General features: G+C 44.0%; 1 protein-coding gene across 5 annotated transcripts in view; it reads left to right on the top strand.

The window, feature by feature from the left end:
- Nucleotides 1-1,458: 1,458 nt before the first annotated feature.
- trrap (transformation/transcription domain-associated protein) overlaps nucleotides 1,459-26,473 on the top strand; it is a 69,941-nt gene continuing 44,926 nt past the window's right edge. For 2 of the 5 annotated variants that reach the window (XM_076093366.1, XM_076093363.1), the window contains exons 1-39: nucleotides 1,459-1,519; nucleotides 2,153-2,284; nucleotides 2,945-2,994; nucleotides 3,246-3,356; nucleotides 3,631-3,735; nucleotides 4,109-4,192; nucleotides 4,420-4,476; nucleotides 4,666-4,791; nucleotides 5,295-5,372; nucleotides 5,735-5,823; nucleotides 6,403-6,499; nucleotides 6,842-6,980; nucleotides 7,665-7,743; nucleotides 8,370-8,604; nucleotides 8,714-9,050; nucleotides 9,145-9,242; nucleotides 9,410-9,604; nucleotides 9,760-9,951; nucleotides 10,043-10,208; nucleotides 10,319-10,575; nucleotides 10,864-11,064; nucleotides 12,199-12,350; nucleotides 13,683-13,882; nucleotides 14,242-14,459; nucleotides 14,684-14,881; nucleotides 15,074-15,334; nucleotides 15,544-15,705; nucleotides 15,916-16,012; nucleotides 16,156-16,277; nucleotides 17,742-17,912; nucleotides 18,417-18,485; nucleotides 19,567-19,587; nucleotides 20,125-20,244; nucleotides 20,492-20,611; nucleotides 20,858-21,022; nucleotides 21,139-21,320; nucleotides 21,410-21,608; nucleotides 25,043-25,171; nucleotides 26,172-26,438. In XM_076093366.1, coding sequence (XP_075949481.1) covers nucleotides 2,179-2,284; nucleotides 2,945-2,994; nucleotides 3,246-3,356; nucleotides 3,631-3,735; nucleotides 4,109-4,192; nucleotides 4,420-4,476; nucleotides 4,666-4,791; nucleotides 5,295-5,372; nucleotides 5,735-5,823; nucleotides 6,403-6,499; nucleotides 6,842-6,980; nucleotides 7,665-7,743; nucleotides 8,370-8,604; nucleotides 8,714-9,050; nucleotides 9,145-9,242; nucleotides 9,410-9,604; nucleotides 9,760-9,951; nucleotides 10,043-10,208; nucleotides 10,319-10,575; nucleotides 10,864-11,064; nucleotides 12,199-12,350; nucleotides 13,683-13,882; nucleotides 14,242-14,459; nucleotides 14,684-14,881; nucleotides 15,074-15,334; nucleotides 15,544-15,705; nucleotides 15,916-16,012; nucleotides 16,156-16,277; nucleotides 17,742-17,912; nucleotides 18,417-18,485; nucleotides 19,567-19,587; nucleotides 20,125-20,244; nucleotides 20,492-20,611; nucleotides 20,858-21,022; nucleotides 21,139-21,320; nucleotides 21,410-21,608; nucleotides 25,043-25,171; nucleotides 26,172-26,438 — 5,655 coding nt within the window. In that variant the 5' untranslated portion in view covers nucleotides 1,459-1,519; nucleotides 2,153-2,178. Of the gene's footprint in view, nucleotides 1,520-2,095; nucleotides 2,285-2,944; nucleotides 2,995-3,245; nucleotides 3,357-3,630; nucleotides 3,736-4,108; nucleotides 4,193-4,419; nucleotides 4,477-4,665; nucleotides 4,792-5,294; nucleotides 5,373-5,734; nucleotides 5,824-6,402; nucleotides 6,500-6,841; nucleotides 6,981-7,664; nucleotides 7,744-8,369; nucleotides 8,605-8,713; nucleotides 9,051-9,144; nucleotides 9,243-9,409; nucleotides 9,605-9,759; nucleotides 9,952-10,042; nucleotides 10,209-10,318; nucleotides 10,576-10,863; nucleotides 11,065-12,198; nucleotides 12,351-13,682; nucleotides 13,883-14,241; nucleotides 14,460-14,683; nucleotides 14,882-15,073; nucleotides 15,335-15,543; nucleotides 15,706-15,915; nucleotides 16,013-16,155; nucleotides 16,278-17,741; nucleotides 17,913-18,416; nucleotides 18,486-19,566; nucleotides 19,588-20,124; nucleotides 20,245-20,491; nucleotides 20,612-20,857; nucleotides 21,023-21,138; nucleotides 21,321-21,409; nucleotides 21,609-25,042; nucleotides 25,172-26,171; nucleotides 26,439-26,473 lie in introns of all 5 variants that reach the window. The other 3 variants (XM_076093368.1, XM_076093367.1, XM_076093365.1) reach the window with 2 other exon arrangements.

Raw genomic sequence — 26,473 nt, 5'->3', positions numbered from 1 at the left:
TGTAGTATTTAAAAATCATTTTTTCCAAGTATGTTAAAAAATATTTTAAGTCCTAGTACAGTGTTTCCAAAAATGTAATACAAAAGTAATAAAAAACTCTTAGTAGGATCAATGAAAACCAGAACCATTCAATAATATACATTTATAGGCAATCCTCCTTATATGTTTTCTAAGATTAATAAAAGAATAATCAATAAGACATACAAAATAAAAATAAAAAAGACAAATATTGACTTAGACTAATATTTGACCAAAACCATGATGTTTTCTTGAGCCATATCCCTACAAAATTGTTTACAGAACCGCAATATTCCAAACTCCAGATGTCTGGCTGAGTTCTATTAATGTCCCACATCTATTCTCTAGCATCTTATGAAATATAATAAAATAAATAAAATAAAATATAATTATAAAGATTAAGATCTGAGACCAATTTCCTATGCTTTTACACAACATGTTTATGCAGGCATCAGTTAAGAAAATGATGTGGAAGTGCCATATTTGCAATACTTCATGCCAACTTCATTCCCAGTTCAAAGGATTCCTGCAGCCCTTGTTGGCCCCAAGTCAAGAAATGAAAAACCGTCTTGTGTTCTGTTACACTTAAAGAGTTGGCACTATGCTTGTTTTACTTTGAGCACTGAGGATTTCATGAAGGAGTCACTGGCTCCTTCAGATTGCTGCCATCTTGTGGTGAAAACAAACCATGCCAGCTAATGCAACTGTATGAAGAAATGTATTAAAACAATGAATACATTAATTTAATTCTGTTCCAGTGTCATTCCATGTCGTGCCCCTCCGTCACAATGTTTCATTGATCAGTTATTCTCTATTATAATTCCCATTAATATTACAACTGATTTATAAATCATAAGGCTACTAAATGTTGAGTTCACAATTCATGATATAACTAATTTGAACCTATACCCGTAAACCAAACCAACATGATAATTGTACAACTTCAGAATGATAAACTTAGTGGGCCTAAAGTTGGCAAAGTTGCCTATTTCAATGCTTTGCCTAAACTGCAAAATTACCAAATATATTTAAGCCATATATTTAAAGCTTACCCAAAACTGCATGAGTTGGAGTGCTTTACATGCTGTCAAGCTACGGTACACCTCTCCCAAAGGATTCTGAACAGGGATGCGTTCAAGCACAGTTACCCGCAAAGTTACTTCCTTTGCTAACAATCCTGGGAGCCAGAAGACCATCGAAAACGATGGTCATATATCCACAGGTTTCACTGTGTATCGTTCCGCTGGTACTAGAATAAAACGTTTTGGCAAATAATTTGTTATACAAATAATTTTACAACACTAAAAATCAATTGTATCACTCCTCCGCATATAGCGTTGCCAATCGAACATTATTACACTGTATTTATAGATTCATGGGAAAGATATGATACCCAATACGCGGAGGGATACCACACATCTTAGTTGGTCGAAAGCCCTGAGCAGCAGTGCGAGAGCGGCGGATACGGAGCGATTCGGCAGTTTCCTCTCTGTGGTGCTGGGTAAGTACGAATGGTTAGCTTTTTCTAATACACTTTGGCAAAAATAGTAGGTGTTTTTCACATCCTCCTGTACACGAATGAACTTTTAAACCGTTTTTTTGTCTAAGAAAAAGTGCTTTCTCTCTGTGGCCTGTGTTTATTTCCTCTTCAAGTGTGCGTGTAATGTTAGGGGATTCGCGAGCGCTTTCTTTCTTTTGGGAAAGCTAGCTTATTAGCTAACGGTTGCTAGCGTGTTCTGCAAATTAGTATTCAATGTGCCTTTTGTGGCGGTCTTGAGTGGATGCATAAGCGTGCAACGCCTCTTAGCAATGTAATGCTCCCCACTTTGATTTCATAAAACTCGTTTTTAATTCACAAATATTATCGCAGTATACAAAAATTGTGCTAGCCGACGCTTGTTATGATGTCATCAATGTGCGCCCGGTAAGAGGCATGTTTGGGGATCTGTTACCGATTTCCGAAACGCTAATTTTTTCGTAAAAATGCAGATTTTTGCCTACATTTAATGCAATATTTTACGTTAATTTCTTCATTTGGATGAATGACAACGGATATTTTCTTCCCGCATGTTTGCAGTGTACATGAGATCACACTGAGACCTGTGCCGACTGCTGTCTGCCCCTTTCCCCACAGCAGTCCGGTCTGTCCCATCTGCCACCATGGCCTTTGTGCCCGCGCCTGCGCCCAGCCCCACTGTGGTCGACCAGACTACACTCATGAAGAAGTACCTGCAGTTTGTGGCAGCACTCACAGACGCTAACACACGTAAGTTCATAGACCTCGCAGTGCATTGCCAGACATGAGTTATTCCAGATGTAGGAAAATGGCAGAAGAAAGCCTCAAAATGATGCAGATTCAAAAAACAAATATGTATCTGTATTCAATCACATTTTAAATATCAAGGGATATATGCAACATATCCCATTCGTTTTAATCCACTTTTTAAATGATAAGAGTATTAAGTAGATATTTGTACAATAGGAATTCATGTAAGAATGAATGTAGCTATTCCCACAGAAATAGAGAGGGTCTTATAACATCTCTTCTTTTGAATTTGAATCATTAAAGTTGCAAATTCAAAGCACACCTTTCTCATACATATTAATTAAATCCATACGATGTAACTTTTTTCTGCTTAGTGTCAGCAAAATATATGATTGGCACTTGTGCTCAGCATGGGCGATGTGATGAGAGCGATATGCTTTAGTCCAGTCAAAGGTACGCGTGTCTGGGAGAGTGCTTGTCTGTGTGAGTGTTGTGAATGGTGAGTGTGATTCTTGAGGTACCTTTGATCAACCTGGATGATGAAAGTAAAACTGATAAGATCTGAGAATCCCCGCTGAGCACACGGAGGCCGCCATGAAAAGCGGAGCTATATCTTAAGAAAGTTTGATTAACGGCGACATTCTGTCCTTCAACTTCCAGCTGATGAAACGAAGCTGAAGATGATGCAGGAGGTCAGCGAGAACTTTGAAGTAAGTTTGTTTCTTTTAAAGTATGATGGTGGATTTTAAGAAGTTTAATAGATTCTGCAAAGGTCTAATTCTCTAAGGATTCTTTTGAGTTGTAACACAACCGGGGGGAGATAAAGTACGTTTTTGATGGCGTGAAATAATCCTGCAGCAAGGAAGAAAAAACCTTTGATGAAAATTGGCTCTGCACTGAATCATGACTGGATACACAGAGTTACTAAATGACATAACATGTCTTGGAATTTAAATTTCAGAATGTGACATCTTCGCCTCAGTACTCCACCTTCTTGGAACACATCATCCCTCGCTTCCTCACGTTTCTTCAGGATGGAGAGGTGCAATTCCTGCAAGAAAAACCTACACAGGTATGTAGTTTTAGACTAAAGTCTGTGCTTCTTCCGAGAATCAACACTTTGAATCTGTCAATCAATGTTCAAAAACTCTACGGACAGAAATCCAGTGTAGCAGAAGTACTGATTTGATCACAGACACAAGTCTGTAAGTGAAAATGTTATGTTACATTAAGTAGCATGACTGCTGTTGTAATCCCATACACCCACTTTTGATTAAATCAGTCACTTTGATCGTATCAAATGGTTTGATACTTTTCATAAACATATTGTCCTTTTTTTTTGTTAGCAATTGAGGAAGCTGGTGCTGGAAATCATCCACCGCATTCCAACAAATGAGCACCTTCGTCCTCACACCAAGAACGTCCTGTCTGTGATGTTCCGATTCCTGGAGGTATGAGTCCTATTCTCTCACAACAGAACTTTTTATTGTTATTTCTGTCATTCAGTTGCTATATAACTTTTTACACTTGTAGTGGATTGGCCTTGCTTTCTAACAGTTCATTGGTTAGCTCAGTAAATGCACATAAAGTGCTGGAAAACTAATATTAACCTCCTCCCAAAAGCTGCAACATGTGGTTATAGATTTGTTTTTGAGAAGACATTTTTACAAAGAATTATTAAAACAGGTGGGGTTCGTTGCTGTGGCATCTGAAAACAGTGACATTTGTTGACGACGTATATGTATAATATGTAAATATGCACTTTTTTAGAGATATAAGAGCTATTCCATTTCACGTTCTTGTTTTTTTTTTTTTTTTACACAGATTGAAAATGAGGAGAATGTGCTGATATGCCTTCGCATCATTATTGAGCTGCACAAACAGTTCCGGCCTCCAATTTCCCAGGAGGTGAGATTCTCAGCCTTATTGCTTGAAAAAGAAATTGAGTTGTGAAAGAATTTTGTAAAGTGATATAGATGGGGCTGTCAACAACTTAGTAAATTCCCTCTATTCTAAAAGCACATTTGTCAATATTCCCGTGATGCAAGAGAGTCATTCTTTATAAAGAAATAACATAAACACTGGACCATCTTCTGGAAGTCTTGGACATGTTTTCAATAATCCTCTCTTCTCAGATTCATCACTTTCTGGACTTTGTGAAGCAGATTTACAAAGACCTTCCAAAAGTAGTTGTAAGTACAACCTTCACAGCAGGTCGCTCTGCTCTCAGTTAGAAGTGTTTGCTTCTGATTGGCTCAGGCTTTTACTGGAAACATGAAGTAACTTGCCATTTTCTTTGACTATCTGCCTTTCTTCCTTCTCCACCTGTATCCATGTTTCCTGGATTTCTTCTAACCGCCGTCTCCCTCTGCTCCCACCAGGCCAGGTACTTCGAGAACCCCCAGGTGATAGCGGAGAACACGGTTCCCTCCCCGGAAATGGTAGGCATGATCACGTCAGTGCTGGTCAAGACGGCACCAGAGAGGGAAGACAGCGAAACACGAACAGTAAGCGAACCGACCGTTTGTAGGAGCTCGCATCTGCATACTTTTACAGTACTGCCTGTAACCACAGGGTGGTAGTAGTGCACCATGTCGGTACACTGACAGGAGAAACCACCAAACTGCCCTCCAATAGAAAATACATAAAAAGTATTTTACGCTCTCCTTCAAAGTTTTATAACACATTCACTTATGTCAGTTTATTGTCTCATTGAGGACCGCGGCCCTTTATTGACCGCCAGTTTGCTTTCTTTAAAATGTTTCATTTTACAAAGAGTGTACTGAAACACAACATACTCTACAAGTACTGACGAGGATTCAAATCAGCAACCTTGTGGTCAGAGTCCACTTCTCTAAACTTGGACTTTGTTTACCTCTTGCTTGATGGGACCATGGGGATATCTGTCAGAGTCACTTTATTTCATAGGGCTCCAGCTGTAGAAAGGTGCCGCTCGTGTCCAGCATTTAGCTCATCCTCGTTGTGATCCTCACTTTGTTTCTGCCTCTAGCACACCATCATCCCACGGGGGTCCTTGTCTCTCAAGGTGCTGGCAGAGCTGCCTATCATAGTGGTGCTGATGTATCAGGTAAGTGACACAATCCAGAGTCCTGAATAAATGAAACAAATGTACTGCAAATATGTGTATATCTGCCTTTAGCCCTAAAACACTGCAATTTTACATGTAAAGGAAACATAAAAAATGTCAATACATTTGAAATGATAGGGTAAAAAAAATACTTCTTTAGGGTTAGCAATTAAGTTTCCATTTATCAAAAACTGTTGACACCACTAACTGAATTAGCTCAACTGCATTTAACTAATTAAAGTCATGAGGGTTTTAGCATATCCCCCATATAAAAACAAGGAGTTTTGGAGTGTATCACTGAAGTTCTAATAATGCGTGTGTATTACAGTTAATGAGATGCTGTGTTTGCTCTGTCCCCTCAGCTATATAAGCTGAACATTCACAATGTGGTGTCAGAGTTTGTGCCCCTCATCATGAACACCATCATGCTCCAGGTGTCTCCGCAGGCCAGGTGAGATGCATCTGTGTGTGTGTGTGTGTGTGTGTGTGTGCGTGCGTGCGTGCTCATGGAAGTAGGCTATTCAAGTGTGTCCGATAGGATTGGAATGTGCCCTAAAACGAAGTTCATTTTCATTTTACAGCAATTAAAATGAGTTTTGGCGCGTTTAGGAGGATGATTTATTCCCCCCTCACCATTTCTATCCAGCACTAGGATTGTTGACGCTGTTCCCTGACACTTTGCCTGCCAAATTTGAAGTTAAAATCCATTTTGGAAAGTCAAAATGGTAGAAATTGGCTTAGCGGGAGGTGAAACCTCTCGGGGAAGGAAGAGACTTGTGTTAAGCATTCGGAACAGGAAGGAAATGGAGCAGAGTTAATTTGGAGAAAATACCTCTGCAGTCTCTGGCAGGTATGAAGAGAGTGTCTTCCTCGCATGCAGGAACAGCTGTGACACAAACAAGTCACCCATGTAGACCCACAATTCCTCTCAACCTCTATAATTGCCGCCTACTGCAGGTATACGACATCATTAATGTCTGTGATGGGACTAAATAGCTTTTATATGTAAATCACGCTGTTTCCTTTGCAGGCAACACAAGCTTTATAACAAGGAGCTGTACGCAGACTTCATTGCTGCTCAGATCAAGACTCTGTCATTTCTAGCCTACATCATCCGAATCTACCAGGTAACACCCGTCTGGACTGTGTGTTGAATTTAATTGTTTTAGAAATGCATCCAGATTCAATTAAGAAATATTGTCCAAACATTTGGCTCGTATTAATATTGACTTGGTGTATTCATTATTTCTGCTGACCATAGCTTGCCTCTGTATACAGTCATTTTAGGAATTAATTGTGCTTTTAATCACGTGTGTGTGTGTGTGTGTGTGTGTGTGTGTGTGTGTGTGTGTGTGTGTGTGTGTGTGTGTGTGTGTGTGTGTGTGTGTGTGTGTGTGTGTGTGTGTGTGTGTGTGTGTGTGTGTGTGTGTGTGTGTGTGTGTGTGTGTGTGTGCGCGCCCACCCGTCAGGACCTGGTAGGGAAGTACTCTCAGCAGATGGTAAAGGGAATGCTGCAACTGCTGACCAACTGCCCCTCTGAGACGGCTCACCTCCGCAAGGAACTGCTCATTGCAGCCAAGCACATCCTCACTACTGACCTTCGTAGCCGTATGTACACACACACACACACACACACACACACACATACAAGGTACATGTATAAACAGGAAAATTGGAAGGCTCATACTGCAGTTCTTTCTCTTTGGGGAAAGTTGAAGAAACTTAAGATACATTTTTGTTTGATGTTTTTCTTCCCGGTCAAAAACATTCTTGCCGAGTCGCACTTCATTCTTCACATTTCACACTGAAATAAAATATATATATTAGCTGTCAAACTGGCTGTAGAACCTCATTTTGATTTGGTGTCTGAGCAGAGAAAAGTGAGACTGAATGAAATGGAATAAAAGCTCAACGAACTATCAGTGACATCTTGAGACACACATTGTTGATGATTCTCTGCACTATACTGTGAGTTACTTCTGCTTCTGTGGCTCAAAACCTTTTCAGTCATTCAGCTCAATTTCAGCAAGAGATTTGACATTGTGAGCTTGAAGAAAGCTGAGGAAACTCGAGCTGTAATTAGGTGATTTAGTGACAGCGGGGGGGAAAGAGCATTGACACACTTATTATTACATTTAATAAAACAAACATTTCATTTAATTTTTGTACGTTTATTATTCATTTGTCTTGTAAAAATGTATTATTTAACACAATTCATTGCAACACGTGTTCCAGTTTTTGTAAATCTACATTTGTTTGAATCATGCCATGAAAACATGTTTTGTGTTTCAGAGTTCATACCTTGTATGGATAAACTCTTCGATGAATCCATCCTGATCGGTTCTGGTTACACCGCTCGGGAGACTCTGAGGTGAGTTTTTGATCCCCTCGGTGTCAGATCCTCTCTCTCTCTCTCTTTCTTTCTCTCTCTCTCTCTCTCGGTTGATTGCTCAGCCAGGTGCATGCTAAGTGTCCTGGCCTATTAATCAGGCAGCTCTCAGTGCTGCCGAAATTCTCCAAACTCCAACACTGCGGCTTAGATCGCGCTGTCAAGTTGTCATGTACACCCGCATCTCTAGAGGGCAGGTAGCCAACACCCCCCCCTCCCCCCTTAGGTAGACTTCAAAAGCTTGTTGACCCTCTTCAGATGCCAGACTGGCTCCCCTCATCAACAAAATAGCTGTCATTTCACATTAGCACTACATAGGAAACAAGGCAGTTGGCTGAGTCCTGACAGGACCATCAGTGTCACTCATTAGCTCTCTCTCTCTTTCTCCTCCACATCTCCCTTGTAGTTTCAGTTTCCTCCCAAAGCTACTCTCCATATCTGTCAAACTTTTGCTGACTGCTCCCGATTACTCCTTCTTCCTGCCTTTTTAGAAAATGTCAGTTTTAAGAGAGCACGGCCTTTTTTCGGTTTTCACTACTATTAAGTCGTGAAATATGATTATAATTCTGCTCCGAATGTCACGGTTGCATGTTTCAATTTCTTCCCAGACCCTTGGCCTACAGCACGCTAGCAGACCTGGTGCACCATGTTCGTCAGAACTTGCCCCTGACGGATCTATCTCTAGCTGTGCAGCTCTTCGCCAAAAACATTGACGACGAGTCACTTCCCAGCAACATCCAGACCATGTCCTGCAAGCTGCTGCTCAACCTGGTGGACTGCATTCGCTCAAAGTCGGAGCAGGAGAACGGCAATGGACGGGACATCCTGATGAGGATGCTGGAGGTAGGCAGCACAGATCTTGGATCCGTTTAAAAGACACTGATGTGGATTACATGCATGCAACATAATGTATGTTGTTAAGTAATCTTTCCCTCTTTTTCCTATAAATCAGGTGTTTGTGCTGAAGTTTCACACCATCGCACGTTACCAGCTCGTCTCCATCTTCAAGAAGTGCAAGCCTCAGTCAGAGATGGGTGTCGTCGACCCGGGGGTGTTACCCGGGGTGCCGGCCACACCCACTCCGTCCACCACCCCCGCCATTCCACCATCCGCTCCTCCCACGCCCGTTGCCGCGCCGCCTGCGCCCCCAACGGCGTCCTTCGACCGAGCTAGCGAGAAGGAAGACAAGCAGACTTTTCAGGTGTCGGACTGCCGCAGCTTAGTCAAGACTCTGGTGTGCGGCGTGAAGACGATCACTTGGGGCATCACCTCTTGCAAGGCCCCAGGAGGTGAGATGACACAGATCCATGCGCAACATAGCATATCATTGTATATCTCGCATCTCGAATTTCTAACCTGTTTTTTTTATTATTTTTTTTGCAGAGGCTCAATTCATTCCTAACAAGCAGCTTCAGCCAAAAGAGACACAAATCTACATTAAGCTGGTAAAATATGCCATGCAGGCCTTGGACATCTACCAGGTACGAGTTCTTGACTTTACCATCACTATTTGTTAGTTGTACACTGAGAAAAATAAAGTAAAATGAAGTTTGCCTCTATTATAATCCTTGTTAAGACATGACTGGTTAATAGAACGATTTAAATCCAACCACAGCCCGATGTAACAGCTCATGTCTCTTCTGACCAGGTTCAGGTTGCCAATAACCAGCAGACGTACATCAGGGTGGCCAACTGTCAGACTGTGCGCATGAAAGAGGAGAAAGAAGTTCTGGAGCACTTTGCCGGGGTCTTCACCATGATGAACCCCCTCACGTTCAAGGAGATCTTTCAGACGACTGTGCCGTACATGGTGGAGAGGATCTCCAAGAACTACGCGCTGCAGGTACACGCTCTCGCATATATTAAAAGTGTCACATGTGTGAATTAGTTTTGTCTCTTGGGTTATATTTTTTTCAATACTTAACAATTCAGATAATAAGGTCTTCATTCTTAATTCATCAGGAGCTATAATTCCATTTCTTGTTTTCTGTTTAACAGATTGTGGCAAATTCGTTCCTGGCCAACTTGTCGACGTCTGCACTATTTGCCACCATCCTAGTGGAGTATCTTCTGGAGAGACTACCAGAGATGGGCTCCAACGTTGAGCTCTCAAACCTTTACCTCAAGCTCTTCAAACTAGTGTTCGGCTCGGTGTCACTGTTTGCTGCTGAAAACGAACAGATGCTCAAGGTAAGTGGATGTTCTTGTGTCTTTTTTTTTTTGTGAGGCTAGTTTCTATTTGTGTCACTCTTAACTAATGTGACTGTCCCCGTCTCCTCAGCCACACCTCCACAAGATCGTGAACAGCTCCATGGAGCTGGCCCAATCGGCTAAGGAACCCTACAACTACTTCCTGCTTCTCCGGGCACTCTTCCGTTCCATTGGTGGAGGCAGTCATGACCTGCTCTACCAGGAGTTCCTGCCCCTTCTACCTAACCTGCTTCAAGGTAAAGCCTCACACACCATTACTCTTAAAATTAGTATTTAACAAGTGAGGAAAAAAAGTATACTCTAACTCCTCCCCTAATGCGTTCTTCTGCCCTTCCGATGCTTTTAGGTCTCAACATGCTGCAGAGTGGCCTTCACAAGCAGCACATGAAGGATCTGTTTGTGGAGTTGTGTTTGACCGTGCCGGTGCGTCTGAGCTCCTTGCTGCCCTACTTGCCCATGCTCATGGATCCGCTGGTGTCTGCCCTCAATGGCTCTCAGACTCTGGTCAGCCAGGGCCTTCGCACTCTGGAGCTGTGCGTGGACAACCTACAGCCCGACTTCCTCTACGACCACATTCAGCCTGTTAGGGCCGAGCTCATGCAGGTGTTTTTTTTTTTTTTTCTCATTATCACGCCCAATGCAATATTTACTAAGCTGCCTGGCAGGACACATTTAGATCCTAAAGTAACTAATTTCTATCCTCCTAATTGGATCATTATCTCAATATCACTTAGCATATCTGCCCTCTAGTGGTCAACAGTGGACATGGCAATATCTGCTGAACCGGGATACCTCACACACCTCTTCAACTAACTGTTTAATTCCCTGCTTCTCTTGTTTCCTATCAACAATGGAGCTTACAATAGTTCTCCTTCTCTTCCTGCGTTGCAGGCCTTGTGGCGTACCCTCCGTAACCCGGCTGAGAGCATCTCTCACGTAGCGTACCGGGTGTTGGGAAAGTTTGGTGGCAGCAACAGGAAGATGCTGAAGGAGTCTCAGAGGCTGCACTATGTGGTGACTGAGGTCCAGGGGCCGAGCATCAAGGCCGAATTCACCGACTGCAAGGCGTCCATACAGCTACCCATGGAGAAGGTAGGACCACACTTTGTTAAGTTGTTTGCAGAAAGTTTTTGGATGATTTTACATTTCCTGAAGTCCGGCTGAAGACCCTTTCTCTCCCTTCTTACCTTTTTGTAGTTCAGTTTTAGAAAGAGAGAATTAATCGTAAAAGGAGCTTGATATTCCTCATTATTGTGCTCCACTGAGAGCAATATGTCCTTGTCAGGGGGGTTGTGTGTGTGAGCAGATGTGTGTGTGTGTGTGCGTCTTCCAGGTAATTAAATTCATCTCCTGTTTCTCCTCCTCATCCCCAGTCAGTAATCATCAATCTAGTGTGGGCCACCATGACGGCATTATTTACTCTCACTAATGGCTGCTCCTTCTTTCTGGCTATCCATCTGTGTGTTTGCCATCATCATGGGCGCAGGCAGGACACACAGACTCCCACACTCTCACATGCTGCACACCCACATGCACGGGCTGAACGCACGAATACAAGCTCGTGATACAGCCTCGTGGATCGTTGCCACATTGAGGGAGGGAGAGTTTAAAGTGCTGTTCGGTAAACGGAGAGATAACAGCGATTTGAGTAACTTGAATCTGGGATGGGATTTGAGCAGCATATTTCTGAATTTCTTCTGCTTTCTTTGCCTTTTCCAATTCTTTACCTCGAGGAAGTCTGTCCTCGTAAGAGGCTTGAGTAGGAAGTTTTGTTTTCTTAGAAGTTTACATTCAAAATCTTCTTTTTCTTCAATTTTGTATCAAAAGTTCTAGTAATAGAGAACTGACAAGAGTCTCAGTCCTGACAGAAATATCCCGATATCCTAATTCACTGACAGGTCTACAATTCAATCCTGCTTTGCCCTCATCTCTCCTCTCACCCTCCCTTTATTCTCGCATCCTCCTCATCTTCTCCCCTCTGCTCTGAGTGGCATTAATTAGTTAATTTTCTCCATTTTTTTTAAGTGCCCGGCTGCTGTGGCTTGTCAGCCCATAATATAGAAATCCTAATGACCTTTGCTTGGCCAGATGGCGCCCTGTGTTGCTTCCTGCAAATTTATCACAATATCGCAATTAAATTCCCATATTATTTAATACAAAATGGTGAAAAAGATTACTTAAAAGATTTTTCAGTAATTTTGATCTGGTATGTATATTCCCCTCCAGGCGATAGAAACGGCTCTTGACTGTCTGAAGAGTGCCAACACAGAGCCCTACTACAGACGACAGGCCTGGGAGGTCATTAAGTGTTTCCTGGTGGCCATGACCAGTCTGGACGACAACAAGCACGCTCTCTACCAGCTTCTGTCTCATCCCAAGTAAGTAAACATTCTGTGGTTAATGTGGTATTCATTAAAAAAAAAAAAAAAAATAAGTCAAACAAACCACACACATCCAGGTCTCTGATCACTCTACCATCAGCTTTGTGCGTATCGTCTCACCTCCACCACTATCGGACACGCCCTGCTTTCAGTCTCTCCCGTCACGTCTTCCCCTCTCCCCCACCACCACGCACTGCCTCATCAATTCTGTCTCAAGAGGGGGAGCTGCTAATTACACACTCACAGCCCCCTCCCCCCCCCCCCTCCCTGTGGCAGGCTTCACTGCGAGGCGGAGACACATACATGAACAGACAAACAGGAAGAGGGGGGGGTCGGACGTAGTCTGGGTTAGTCACATTACCATCATTGATCCTCGGGCAGGGGCTAATTGACTTTCCCCTGTCTGTTTATGCTACACCATGCCCCTTACACTCTCCTGTCATTATGCACTAACACAGGCATCCACATGAAAACGTCTGTTAGCACATTTCTGTGGGGATAATGAGGTGTGTCAGTTATGATCAGGGGGCCTGCACCGGCCCCCTCCTCATGTATGATGTCTCGATTTGCTGTGTCCTCACTCTCTCAAAAGATTATTGTCTCCTCTCTCTCTCTCTCTCTCTCTCTCTCTCTCTCTCTCTCTCTCTCTCTCTCTCTCTTTTCCCCCCCTCCTTCATCTTCTTTCACATTCCTCTGCCTCAGTACTTGGTCACTGTAAAAGTACCCGTTGGTAGTTTTAAAAGAAGAAAAAAAAAAAAAAGAGAGAACGTCATGAAATGCCAACTGGGGAGAATGCAGTAGTGTTGGAGTGGCAGGCCCCCGGATGAGTGAAGGGCAAGCTATGTGACATTCTGTCAGCCATGCCGCCCCCTACTTTCTCCACCCGCCATGCTACGTGCTAGCTCTTTTCTTTCCTCCTCCCCCCCCCCCACACACTTCTCTCTCTTTTAAAAGGCAATAATGAAATGAAGCGATCCATCAGGTCTGCCCCTGGCGTGTGGCATTATAAAACACAAGCTCAAGCATGGAGAAAACAGCTGCTCAATCACACCAAGGCCCAGTAGCCTTCAGCTGCAGTAAATAACTAAAATACCAACAGGGGACAAAGAGGGAGGCAGAGAAACAGAAAGGCAGAAGGAGCTAAGAGGAGAGGGAATATTTAAGGCAATGGACATGGATCTTTATTTTTGAAATATTAGCAAACGGGCTGCTGAACACAGACCACTAAATGATTTTTGGGCTTTTCGCTAAAGTTTCAGTGCCACTGTCACATATTGTCCTTGTTAATATGTGATCCTATAATTCATTGTGTGTTTTCTCCCCCTTTAGCTTCGCTGAGAAGTGGATCCCCAATGTCATCATCTCTCACCGCTACAAAGCACAAGACACGCCCGCCCGCAGAACTTTTGAGCAGGCCCTGACTGGGGCTTTCATGTCCGCTGTGATAAAGGACCTGAGGCCCAGCGCGCTGCCCTTCGTAGCCAGCCTGATTCGCCACTACACCATGGTCGCTGTGGCTCAGCAGTGTGGTGAGGGACCGGTGCTCTTTCCACTCTCTACGTCTAATATTAGCTTTCTGCTTTGCCCCGGTATTGGCATTGATTCACAGCTGCACAACAATATCAGTCTCTTTCCAATGTTGTCCTTTCGCTGATTTTTATTAAGATTCTGTTTCTCTATTAAGATTTTTATAAAATCCTCGTTCTTTTTAGATTCAATGTACTAATTAGGGGACTATTATCAGAACAAAGCGAACGTTCAGGCTCCCTCATGTGGCTCAATAGTGTACTGCAGATACAAATCTTTAGTAAAAGACTATGGAAGAAATTCTGCACGTTTTTCTGGCGGCCCATAATTCCTTTCCACTTGTGCCTCCCCGTGATCCCAGGTCCGTTCCTGCTGCCGAGCTACCAGCTGGGCAGCCAGCCGAGCACGGCCATGTTCCACAGCGAGGAGAACGGCTCAAAGGGAATGGACCCGCTGGTTCTGATCGACGCCATAGCTATCTGCATGGCGTACGAGGAGAAGGAGCTGTGTAAGATCGGGGAGGTGGCCCTGGCGGTCATCTTCGACGTCGCCAGCATTATCCTTGGCTCCAAGGAGAGGGTAAGTCTCTGGGGGGAGGATAATGGAGGCTTCAGTTATTTTATGAATGTCATAAAGACGTTCTACTCATTGTGCTAATTGTTTTATATCTCTGGTGGTCTCTGTGCCGGCCATTAATATAACTCGATGTTTCACCCCTTGATGAAATTGAAAGGTTCTTGACATTTAATAATCATTCTTCTACGTGTTTGATCATCGTCCTGTCCTCTTCTCTACATCTTCAGGCTTGCCAGCTGCCCCTGTTCTCCTACATCGTGGAGCGTCTGTGCGCCTGCTGCTACGAGCAGGCCTGGTACGCCAAGCTCGGCGGTGTGGTGTCCATCAAGTTCCTCATGGAGAGGCTGCCTCTGATCTGGGTGCTGCAGAACCAGCTCACCTTTCTCAAGGCCCTTCTCTTCGTGATGATGGACCTCACGGGAGAGGTGAGAGAAAATGACTAAACAATCTAGAAGTGACCGTACAAAGATTTACCTGCATCCGTTTGTTGTCGACTTGTGTTCACGAGGTGTTTGACAAAAGGCTCGCAGGAGGTTCAATGTAACAACTTTCCTCTTTTGTTGCACCCCTCACTGCAGTAGCAGTGTACTTACTAACTTATTGATTTTCACAATGAGGTGTCGAATGGCGCCGTGGCCATGGCTAAGACCACACTGGAGCAGTTGCTCGTGCGCTGTGCCACTCCGCTGAAAGACGAGGAGAAGACCGAGGAGCTGCTGGCCGCCCAGGACAAGTCTTTCCACATGGTCACGCACGACCTGGTGCGAGAGGTCACCTCCCCCAACTCAACCGTCAGGAAGCAGGCCATGCACTCCCTGCAGGTGCTCGCCCAGGTCACCGGCAAGAGCGTCACCGTCATCATGGAGCCACACAAAGAGGTGAAACCAGGGACTGTAGTGTTTTCTCCAACTGTGTATAAATACTGTGCTGGACAAGACTTTGTTTTATGTAAAATGCACCCAATATTTCAGCTTAAACTCAAGATAGGCTACAATTACAGATGCAGTGTGTCTGGTCACTCTGGACTGAAATACAGTCTTTTAATCCACATTCATTGATTTTTTTTTTTTTGTTTCCTTCTCTTCAGGTTTTGCAAGATATGGTTCCTCCGAAGAAACACCTGCTCCGCCACCAGCCTGCCAACGCCCAGATCGGCCTGATGGAGGGCAACACCTTCTGCACCACCCTGCAGCCCCGTCTCTTCACAATGGACCTCAATGTCATGGAGCACAAGGTCTTCTACACAGAGGTATGCAAGAGGCAGAGGTCACTGACCGGAATCAAATATTCCTTTACTATGATTCTTAATTTTTACCACATATTTATTAAATTTTCTTGTGTTTGTGGAAATTTTTACAAAGCTCTTTTTTCCCCACATTGTTTTTTTGGGGCATATTTTCACTAAATATATAAACATTTCAAATAGTGTTGACCTATGACCTTTGCCCCTCCCCCCCAGCTGTTGAACCTGTGTGAGACGGAGGATGCTGCTCTGATGAAGCTGCCCTGTTACAAGAGCCTTCCCTCCCTGGTTCCCCTCCGCATCGCTGCTCTCAGTGAGTTGGCCTTCACATTGAATGAATAACTATCCAAGACAACATTTTGAAGTATTTAAATAATGCTGACTTGCTATGTTTGGATTATTCTATCTATTTTTTGTCAGACAGGGTTTGTTTAATGTTACTTTTTCCCCGTTTAGATGCCCTTGCAGCTTGTAATTACTTGCCACAGTCCAGAGAGAAGATCATTGCTGCCCTGTTCAAAGCCCTCAACTCCACCAACAATGAGCTGCAGGAAGCGGGCGAGGCGTGTATGAGGAAGGTCAGTGCAGCATCTCTTAACCTGGTTTGTGTTGCTTGTAATTAGTTTACATTTGGACTTACAGGAAAATGTTACACTTCAAATTGTAGAATGTTTAAAGCAGGCTGCATTTATAAATGTTTACAGTTCACAATCTCGACCACTTTTCAGCGGTCGACACATCTTTATTTCTGTCCTTTTAGCATCTTTGCATTGGCTCTATTTTTAAAAAGAAGATTGATTTTGAATTTATTTCAAGACGTTATTGATTACTGAGAAAGCTCAGACCTGCGTTACATCACTCACTTCAACTGCAGTTCCCTTTGAGCAGAAAACAGCCTGAGACGCACTGACATGACCTTTCTAAGTCTGGATTAAAGACTGCGCCTTAAGCTATGAAGCGATCCACCCGAGTTCACACGGTGGCACCCTTTAAATCTTTTCTACAATCACATTTTCTACACCTTTTTTTTTTTAAATGGCCTTCTTCTGTGTCGCCCTTATACCTTTTTTTTTTTTTTTTTGCTCTTATGTTATTTAAGTGCTTTTAAATTGTGTTATTGTTTAGCATGTTTTGTTTTCTAATTAGTTTTTCATTATCTTGTTTTCCGTGCTTCTCTTCTTTCCTGCTCTCTTTTATCTGTACCACTCATGTCATTTGCCATCTTAGAGGTCCTTTGTTAATCCTGCCCTCGTACCATTTCCCCACCCAATTATATTCACCGGGACCTCCCTCTGCTTTATCACACTCTCTATTCATCAATGTATCCATACCATCTCCACCTCTATCCATCTACCTCGAGCTCTTTGTCTCCTTTTCCTTCCATTGCTGTGTCCTTCATTTTCTTTCTTTGCCACCATCGCTCCTTTCCACCATCCTTTTGATTTTTTTATTTATTTTTCTGCCTCGCCATTCTCTGCTCTCTCCGTTCTTTCATCTCTGCCCTGCTCGCACTAATGAGCGTTGCCATGGCCCGATCGATACAGGATGGAGTGTTTGTTCTCTGCACTGAGAGGAAAATGAATGTGGCTGCCATGCATCATTCCCTCCCGTGTGTGTGTGTGTGTGTGTGTGAGTGTGATATATCAGTGTTTGGTGTTGGCATGTGTGCTTGTTTATGGCTGGTCATGCCCTCATTTGAGTGGCCTTAGTTCCTTAATGGAGACACAAGGGGTAGTGAACAGTTCATGGTGCTGGAAAACCTGACAAGGCCAGGTCTAATGTAGAGGGGAAAACAAATTTGTGGAAGGGAAATTATTATTATTATATATATATAAAATTATTTGGTACAAAATAAATCCGTTCACAGACCTCAATAATACTTTAAAGCTTCAACTACTTTTTTATGAAAGGTTTGATAACATCGGAGAAAAACAAGCCTGTATTCTGAGTTATGATGATGTCATCTTTTTAGATCTTAGATTTTTCAACATTACTATCTTGTTTCCTTTTTTATTTTATTTTTATTAAAATTTATTTTTTAGTTCCTGGAAGGCGCAACCATTGAGGTGGACCAGATCCACACTCACATGCGGCCCCTGCTGATGATGCTGGGGGACTACCGCAGCCTGACGCTCAACGTGGTGAACCGGCTGACCTCCGTCACTCGCCTTTTCCCCAACTCCTTCAACGACAAGTTCTGTGATCAGATGATGGTGAGATCTCTTCATTCTGCAACAACGGCACAGAACACAGTTTATAATAATGGCATCAACATGACAGCAAGACCTTTTAACTGTGGCAGTGTTACTGAAGGTTATTTTATCTATAAATTTCTGATACTTTTTTTAAGTTTGAATATTCTACTGAGTAATTGCCGAAATTTATTAGAGTATTGCTTTCTGTGATACATGCTAGTGCACACTAGCCACATGCAGATTTGATTCTTGTCCTTAGGTTGATATTTTTTGGATAGCAATGCCAACAGGGCTACAAGGTGTCAGTTCATGGTCCAGTAATGGTTATTGTCTGCCCACTGTGTAGTAGCTTCACAAAGAAAAAGAAAAATATATATATTTTCATTAATTACTTGAATCTTTTGAGTAAATATTTGGTCTTTGCTGGTGCCATGCTCTGCCTATTGAGCTATGCAGACACACACACACACACTTTGCCAACACACAGTCTCAATCTTATCTTTCTCTGTCTCTCTTTCTCAGCAACACCTTAGGAAGTGGATGGAGGTAGTTGTAATGACACACAAGGGAGGCCAGCGAAGTGATGGCAGTGTAAGTATACACACCAGAGAGTTCAATGCGTACACCTTTAAGAAATTTAATACAAAATGTGAATAGATCGCTCATGACATGTAGATGTGTTTTTTTGTTTCTACCATTTAGTTTAGTATGAATCTCGTTTGAATGCAATGAAGACGCAGTCATAGCCTGTAGGAGGCGGGGTCAACACCGCTGTCTACTGGCACATTTTTACACAGGAAAAAAAAAAAAAAAGGGGCAGAGAATGTAGTCAACACCTCCTCAATGTGGCTTCCTCCCAGATGAGTTGTGAGTGGCCATATTACAATCAATGATTAATTAGGCGCCAGGCAGGCGGTGGTGGGCCCAGCGCTGCGTCTCCTCATTATCTCCCCGACAGATAACCTTGTAAGGGCAGATAAAAAAGGTGAGAGAGAAAGAGAGGGGGAGAAAAAAACCCAGCTACCTCTCCCCCGCAGAAATAAAACCCATCTTCTTCTGCCTTCCCTTTATGCGAGTCCATCCTGCCCCGTCTTAAAACGGTGTGTTTAATTAGATGCAAATTGGCCCTCTGTCTTTCCCTCCCTCTCAACCCGGGGGTCTTTGTGCGTGTTGACAGGAAGGCTGGCAGTGACAATAAAGCCAGGGTCAGGGGTCAGTTAGCCAAGCCCGGTAAAGACAAAAACTGGGGAAAGAGGACGGAGCAGGGCTGAGGAGGATGGGCATGGCATGTAGGGCATGAAAGCAGGGTTTGACAGAGTATTGAGCCGAGTAACGGGGTGAGAGGAGCAGTAAAGATCTCGCATGAAAGAAAACTGAAAGGGTTTAACCAAAACAAAATGTCAGTCTCTGAATTCATGACCTGATATCTGTCAGAAGAGTGTTTTTCCTCCCAAATGCGACAGCTTCTGTGTTGCCCCCCCCCCCCCCCCATTATTCACCAAACGCTGAGAAAAGTTGTTCCTGAGGTCAATCATAAAGTGTTGTCTGCCCATTCATTTCATTATCACCCCGTCTCATCGGCTCACCTTCCACACGGAACGAAGGCCGACGACACACAATTGCACACGTACTGCTTTGCTGACTCTGATCATTGTCTCCCGTTCCGGTACAGCCTGCGTTGGAGGGCGTTGAGGTGAGATGTGACCCGGTGTTGCGCCCCCTGTTGGCGACTCTCTGTGATTTCAGCTTCGTCGACCCAATGTCGTGGTAGTGGTGCTGTTGGAGTTCCCCCTGTATTTCTGTGTCCGTCTCTGTGGTCGTCTTCCGACACGTGACTGTCGTCTCAACCTTGCTCTAACCTCACCTTTTTGACTGTTTTTGAAATGTCCAATCCTTCATCCTTCCCCTTTGACTTCCCCCCCCTCTAAGATACTGATAATACAAGGTTGATGAAAGTGATCATGCATACTGTCCTTTTATTTGTTCGTACCCTGCGTGAATGTAATCTAAGAACTCATGCAAGTGAGGTACTCTGCACCTTTTCCTCTGGGAGGTTAACTCCGCACTGATTGCATTTTCAGTCGTTTGACTTGTCCTCGTCTTTCTACAGTGGCTGTCCGTAATGGCTGTCATTAAGAAATTATGTCCATGTCTAGTTCCATCATCCTTCCAAAAAATTTCATCCGCTCCCTTCTTTCCTCCGCTCTTCTTCCTCTGACTCTTCCTCTAGGAGATGAAGATCTGTTCTGCCATCATTAACCTGTTCCACCTGATCCCAGCTGCACCTCAGACTCTGGTCAAACCTCTGCTGGAGGTGGTGATGAAGACAGAGAGGGCCATGCTCATAGAGGTAGGACACCAACTTCAAGATGTAAGGATGTTACAGCTTGAAAAGGAGTCATTGACATTACTTCATGCATTTTATAGGCTAAGTAGGCAATGCACGATCATTTTAAGACAAACTCTTTCTGATGTATAGTATAAATGGTACATTTAACTCCCAGTGCATTTGCCTTCATGAAATCCTTACCATCTTTTCCTTTTTCCACCTGTTTCCACTCCCTCCTCTGCTGCTTCACTCATCCCTCCTGTGGCAGGCCGGCAGTCCATTCAGGGAGCCTTTGATCAAGTTCCTGACGCGTCACCCATCTCAGACGGTGGAGCTGTTCATGATGGAGGCTACGCTGAACGACCCCCAGTGGAGTCGCATGTTCATGGTCAGACACTGGCAGCTCTAAGTAGCAGTCCCTCCAGGACTTTTTATTGAAACATTTGCCATCAAAACTGCATTTTGCCTCCGCACTAATCGGCTATAATCGTATATAATGGGCGTTTCGAGGATTAGTGGTCCTGTAAACCACCCACATTGCGACAGATCACTCCCAGTAGAAACATCTTAATTTCCTTTACCATATTTCTTTGAATGTGTTATAGTTACAGTATGTCTGTGTGTTCATATACAGAGTTTTCTGAAACACAAAGATGCCAAGCCACTAAGAGACGTGCTGGCTTCTAACCCCAACCGCTTCGTCCCTCTGCTGGTCCCCGCTGGCACTGCAGCAACTGTTCGACCTGGATCTCCGTCCACCACCACAGCCAGATTGGACCTGCAGTTTCAGGCTATCAAGGTACACATAACCGTAAAGCTGTATTTATATTTTTGCACAGCCCTAATCTGAATACTACATTCAGTAATTCCATCATATGACCTCTAGCCTGTTCCTCCTTCGTCTTTTCTGCTCAGATTATCAGCATCATAGTGAAAAATGACGAGGGTTGGCTGGCAGGGCAGCACTCCCTGGTCAGTCAGCTGAGGCGAGTCTGGGTCAGCGAGGCCTTCCAGGAGAGACACCGCAAAGACAACATGGCTGCCACCAACTGGAAGGAGCCCAAGCTGCTGGCCTTCTGCCTGCTCAGCTACTGCAAGTATGTACACTTATTCAAATGGAAATATCGGACAAAGTTGTCAAACGATCTGAAAATCGACATTGACACCCCCCTTGTCTCCTCAACAGGCGTAACTACTCAGAGATTGAGCTGCTGTTCCAGCTGCTGCGCGCCTTCACAGGTCGCTTCTTATGCAACATGACCTTCCTGAAGGAGTATATGGAGGAGGAGATTCCCAAGAACTACTCCATTGCCCAAAAACGGGCCCTGTTCTTCCGCTTCGTTGAGTTCAATGACCCTCACTTCAACGATGAGCTTAAAGCTAAGGTACGTACACAGACTACATGCCAGAGGTACCCGAAATTACCAATAAGAATACCTTTTGCCAACAGATTTAATACGGAGTCTTAAAATCCACACGGGAAATAAAGTATTGGTCTAGTGGGAGGTGTTAAACAGCTGACCATTCCTCCAGTTGAAATGAGTTGATGGATACATTACACAGTCTGTTTTTGTAACATATTTAAACGAATAGTTTAAAACTATGAGGCACATGTGGGCCTTAATTTAAAAGAATCTGATATGTTTTGGACTTTTTGCATTGTGCTGGAAAAATAGATGCCGATCTTGGAAAATTGAGACGTAATCTTTTGGACTGTAATGATGGATTATAAGTGATGGTTCTAAATTCTTTGAGCGTCTCCTCGGCTTGCTTAGCTTCCCCAGCGTGGGGACCTGATCTGTGTGACTTCTATGCTCGGTGTGTTTTGTACCAGAAGTTCTTTGATGGAATCGGGAAGGTCATTGTCTGGTTGTAGACCCTCAGAGGCTCACGCATGAATGCTTCCGTCCTCTGTACCTGACCTGCTGCTGCTGCAAACCATTACAATCATTCGGGCTGCTTTTTAATTAAGATCACTCTCCCGCATGCACGCTCACAAGCATACACACACACAGAGACGGACGCACACATACACATTTTGCACAGCTGTAAGAGGCTCACAACCTGGCACAGGAGAGCAACAGCGCTGCTGTTAAGTACAAACGGGTCAGTGGGGAAGGCTGGCAAACTCCAGCACATAGCCAAATGACTGTGTGGCAGGAAACACACAGATGAAAAGTGCAGTGTACCCACACCCCCAAATCCAAGGACATGCACTCACTGTGTCTTTCCACCACCGAATGTTGCATTTTCATATTTAGCAGAACAAAGTTTTGTCCCTCATATAACACGACACCCCGCCCCCACATTCATAATTTCGCTCATATTGTTGTTTTTCCCCTTAATTATCCTCCTCTGGTGTGCAGCAGCTGCTAGCTGTGCATGTGAGGACATACAGAAAATAGAGCGTGTGAATGTTTGTGTTGATTGGTGTACAAGTCGCGAGCAAGAAAATGAGTGTGGCAGTCTGGCATTTAAATAATTTCCATTTGCATTTACCCAGAAGCTTTATATCGTGTGTGTGTGTGTGTGTGTGTGTGTGTGTGTGTGTGTGTGTGTGTGTGTGTGTGTGTGTGTGTGTGTGTGTGTGTGTGTGTGTGTGTGTGTGTGTGTGTGTGTGTGTGTGTGTGTGTGTGTGTGTGTGTGTGTGTGTGTGTTCTCAGTATGCCTGGGAGTTAGACGGAGGCTCAGGTTCATGCCTCGCAGGGGTGTCGGAGAATCTTTCACTCTGGGCGAGACACCGAGTGTGTGAAAGAGAAAGCAGAGAGACGGTGTGGGACAGCAGCGATGAATCATCTGTGATGGCACACTCTCATCTCATGCTGCTCCTGTGTTGTTTCTTTTTGCTGAATCCGAACCGTTCTGACAGAAAACTGCTTTTGTGCTACTTTTTCTTTTTAGTTTTTTTTTGCCCAAAAGTGTTTGATTATTCATGCAATAGATTTCAAGCAGACAAGCAAGTGTATGAAATGCATGAAGCACAGCGTGTCTGTTTCACGTTCTGTTACTTTTTATGTTTCCGACGTGACGCACCGAGCAGCAGAGTTTTCTACTTGTCAGAATGTGTCGACGTGCTGCGCTAGTATCGTGTCCCCAGTAGAGATGGAAATCAAACTGTCGTGTTAAGTTGAAATAACAAATACATCTTTTTGTTAGTTTTATTATAGAGACTCTCTTCTGACGTGTGTATGTGGACAACAAGGTAGATAAAGATAATAAGAGGAATAAAAAACCAACAGCTGGGTGTGTTTAAAGAGGTTTCCACTTTCATATCCACAAATGAAATAATGACAGAGAGGAATAATGCCAGAGTGCTTTTTAAACATGTTTTAATAAGAGAAATACCCGAGTGCAGTTATAAGCAACGCAGATTCATTTCCTTTTTAGTTGTCTTGTCAAGCAGTCTGATTTAGACAAATAACAAAAGCAGTTGAATAAAATCCCATTATTGATGCAGAGTTCTTAAAATCAGAGAACTACCTTGATTATGTGAGGTCTGAGGTTTACCCAGAGTTAAACGAGATCCCCTCTAGCGCGCCACCTAACTGTAAAAGATATCCAAATGACTGTTGAGACCGATTAATAACTTATAACTAGCCAAAGGAGCTGGTGGTGGTTATTATTCAAGCCGTCCTGTGGCTACTTCCTGGTCCCCATTTCCACCATCTCTCTTCTTTTGCGGTTGGAGAGGAACCCAAGTGGCACTGCAACACACACACACACACACACATTATTTGTTTAAGGGTATGGAAATGTGATTCAAGATAATTAAGACCCCCGCAGAAGGAGATCTCGGCTACTCGCCCAGAGGTAGTGTGTGTGTGTGTGTGTGTGTGTGTGTGTGTGTGTGTGTGTGTGTGTGTGTGTGTGTGTGTGTGTGTGTGTGTGTGTGTGTGTGTGTGTGTGTGTGTGTGTGTGTGTGTGTGTGTGTGTGTGTGTGTGTGTGTGTGTGTGCGCACATACGCTAACACACATCTAATAGCTTAGTATTTATAGGCGCAGATGAGACTTAAGAACAGACTCCATGCCTTCGCTTTGTGTCTTCATTTAAGCAGCCTGTGTGCATGTTTCTGCATGCGTGTGCAAGTCTTATCAACCACGCATGCACGGATAACGTTCTAACGGAGGAGCTGGAACATATGCTGCCACAGCTCGTTCTCCGCTGAGCGATGCGCTGTCCCCTCCCCCCCCAGAGTGATGGATTGAACAGGGAGGGTTCATTAACAGATAGCAGCTTCTTTAATAAATGCAGTCGTTAGCTGTATTGTGGTCGGGCTATTCTGCATTTTACCGGCTAATCAAGCCTTTGTCTTCACTCGCAGATCCCTCGCTGACAAATCCCTGCAGGTTTCGGGGGGTGTTTGTAAATTGCATTTTAAGCCCTTCATTTTGTTTTTGCGTCCAATGCGTATGGAATAATTAAGAGAACGTGTTAAGAGCGTTTTCTTCTCCAATTCTTGAAATGTCACATTTTCTTTTATTACCATTGTTTTGTGTCACATTTGGTATTGCTGCGCCTCGAGCCCGTCTTTACGCTCCTAAATTATTTGTCACTTTCGAGAGAATCAACGTTTTATTTCCCTGTTATCATATGATTTAAGAGTAGACGACTATTTCATCACTTGATTACGTGTCATGGAGAGCTCGGAGTGTGCCGGTGTGTCTTTTATGCAGATCTTGAAAGAACACACGAGGTCATTGTCTCCTTTTTGTTGAATGCATATTCTCCTAAGTAAATGCCATAAAACAGTAAATGAAATAAAACAACAATTATCTCTCAGTAAAATCATATCAACGTGTGTTTTGTCCTGTTTCTTAGGTGTTGCAGCACATCCTCAACCTGGCCTTCCTGCACAGCTTTGAGAAGGGGGAAGGTGAGCAGCTGCTTGGACCGCCCAACCCTGAAGGAGACAATCCTGAAAGCATTACCAGTGTCTTCATCACAAAGGTACACACGCAACACATACACGCGTGCAGCGATTCCTTCCTCTCAACATCTTTCTTCACGTCCAGTCTGCTCACTTCTCTCTCTCTCTCTCTCTCTCTCTCCCCCCCCCCCCCCCCCCCTCCCTTCTTCTTTTGTTCATTACTCACCAGCTTTGTCTCCCTGATTTCATTACCTGCTGCATTTCCTCTCGTAATGTCTTATCAGTCATCATCCGTTGGGTCCTACTTAGTCTGATTCTTCTTTCTCCCGTGGCCTCCACACACAACTTGATCATTAATTGCTGTCATTCCATCTTTCTCTTCTTCCATCTGTCTTTGTTTTTCTCCCTCCCTCCCTCCCGCCGGCCCCTCTTTCCATCACGTTTTCATTCAGCAGGCCAGACTATAATTCGCGGTGTAAATGCCACGATGTGACCATGCTAAAGGTCGGCATGTTTGCGCTGCGGCACATCTCATCACTGACTAACACCAGTCCTAATGGCTGCTAATGGCTCCTCTTCGGTCTGGTTTAAAACTCATTTCCTCCCTCACCTCCCTCTCTCTCTCTCTCTCTCTCTCTGAATGTTCTCTCCTCTGTGTGCCCCTCCTCCTCCAGGGAAGTCAGATGGTGATGGTTGTTTTGAACGGGGGACTTTGTTTTTGCAAGAGGTTTTTTCGATATGTGAAAAAGTATATCGTCGGTTTGACTTCATTTAAATGTAATTTTGCGAAGTGAAGATTCGTCTGAACTGCAGTATACTTAGGCAATACAATGTATTAAATAGAAGGTATTTATCTTTCTTATTGATGCACCTGAAGTGCATTAAGTAATCTAAGACTCTGTTGACTATTGAATTACAGCTCTCAGGCACACACAAAATAGGGGTTTTTATATTATACAGAAAACATCTCTTGTTTTTGACTATACTGTGCTAATGTTGCGCTATGAATAGTAAAAATTGTACCTATTTCCCCCTCAGTCAATAATCTTTGACCCCCCACGTCTCTCCCAATCCTCTAAGGTACTGGACCCGGAGAAGCAGGCCGACCTGCTGGACTCGCTGCGAATCTGCCTGCTGCAGTTCTCCACCCTGCTGGTGGAGCACGCTCCCCACCACATTCATGACAACAACAAGTCGCGCAACAGCAAACTGCGGCGCCTCATGACCTTCGCCTGGCCGTGCCTCCTGCCCAAAGCCTGCGTGGACCCGGCCTGCAAATACAGTGGCCACTTGCTTCTGGCCCACATCATTGCAAAGTTTGCCATTCACAAGAAGATTGTGCTGCAGGTGAGGAAGACTGAGAGGAGAAACTCGGTGGAGCG

This window comes from Anarhichas minor, unplaced genomic scaffold, assembly GCF_050575085.1.
Source record: "Anarhichas minor isolate MPS153535 unplaced genomic scaffold, ASM5057508v1 ptg000017l, whole genome shotgun sequence".
Classification (NCBI taxonomy): domain Eukaryota; kingdom Metazoa; phylum Chordata; class Actinopteri; order Perciformes; family Anarhichadidae; genus Anarhichas; species Anarhichas minor.
This window is presented reverse-complemented; position numbering and strand designations above follow the sequence as displayed.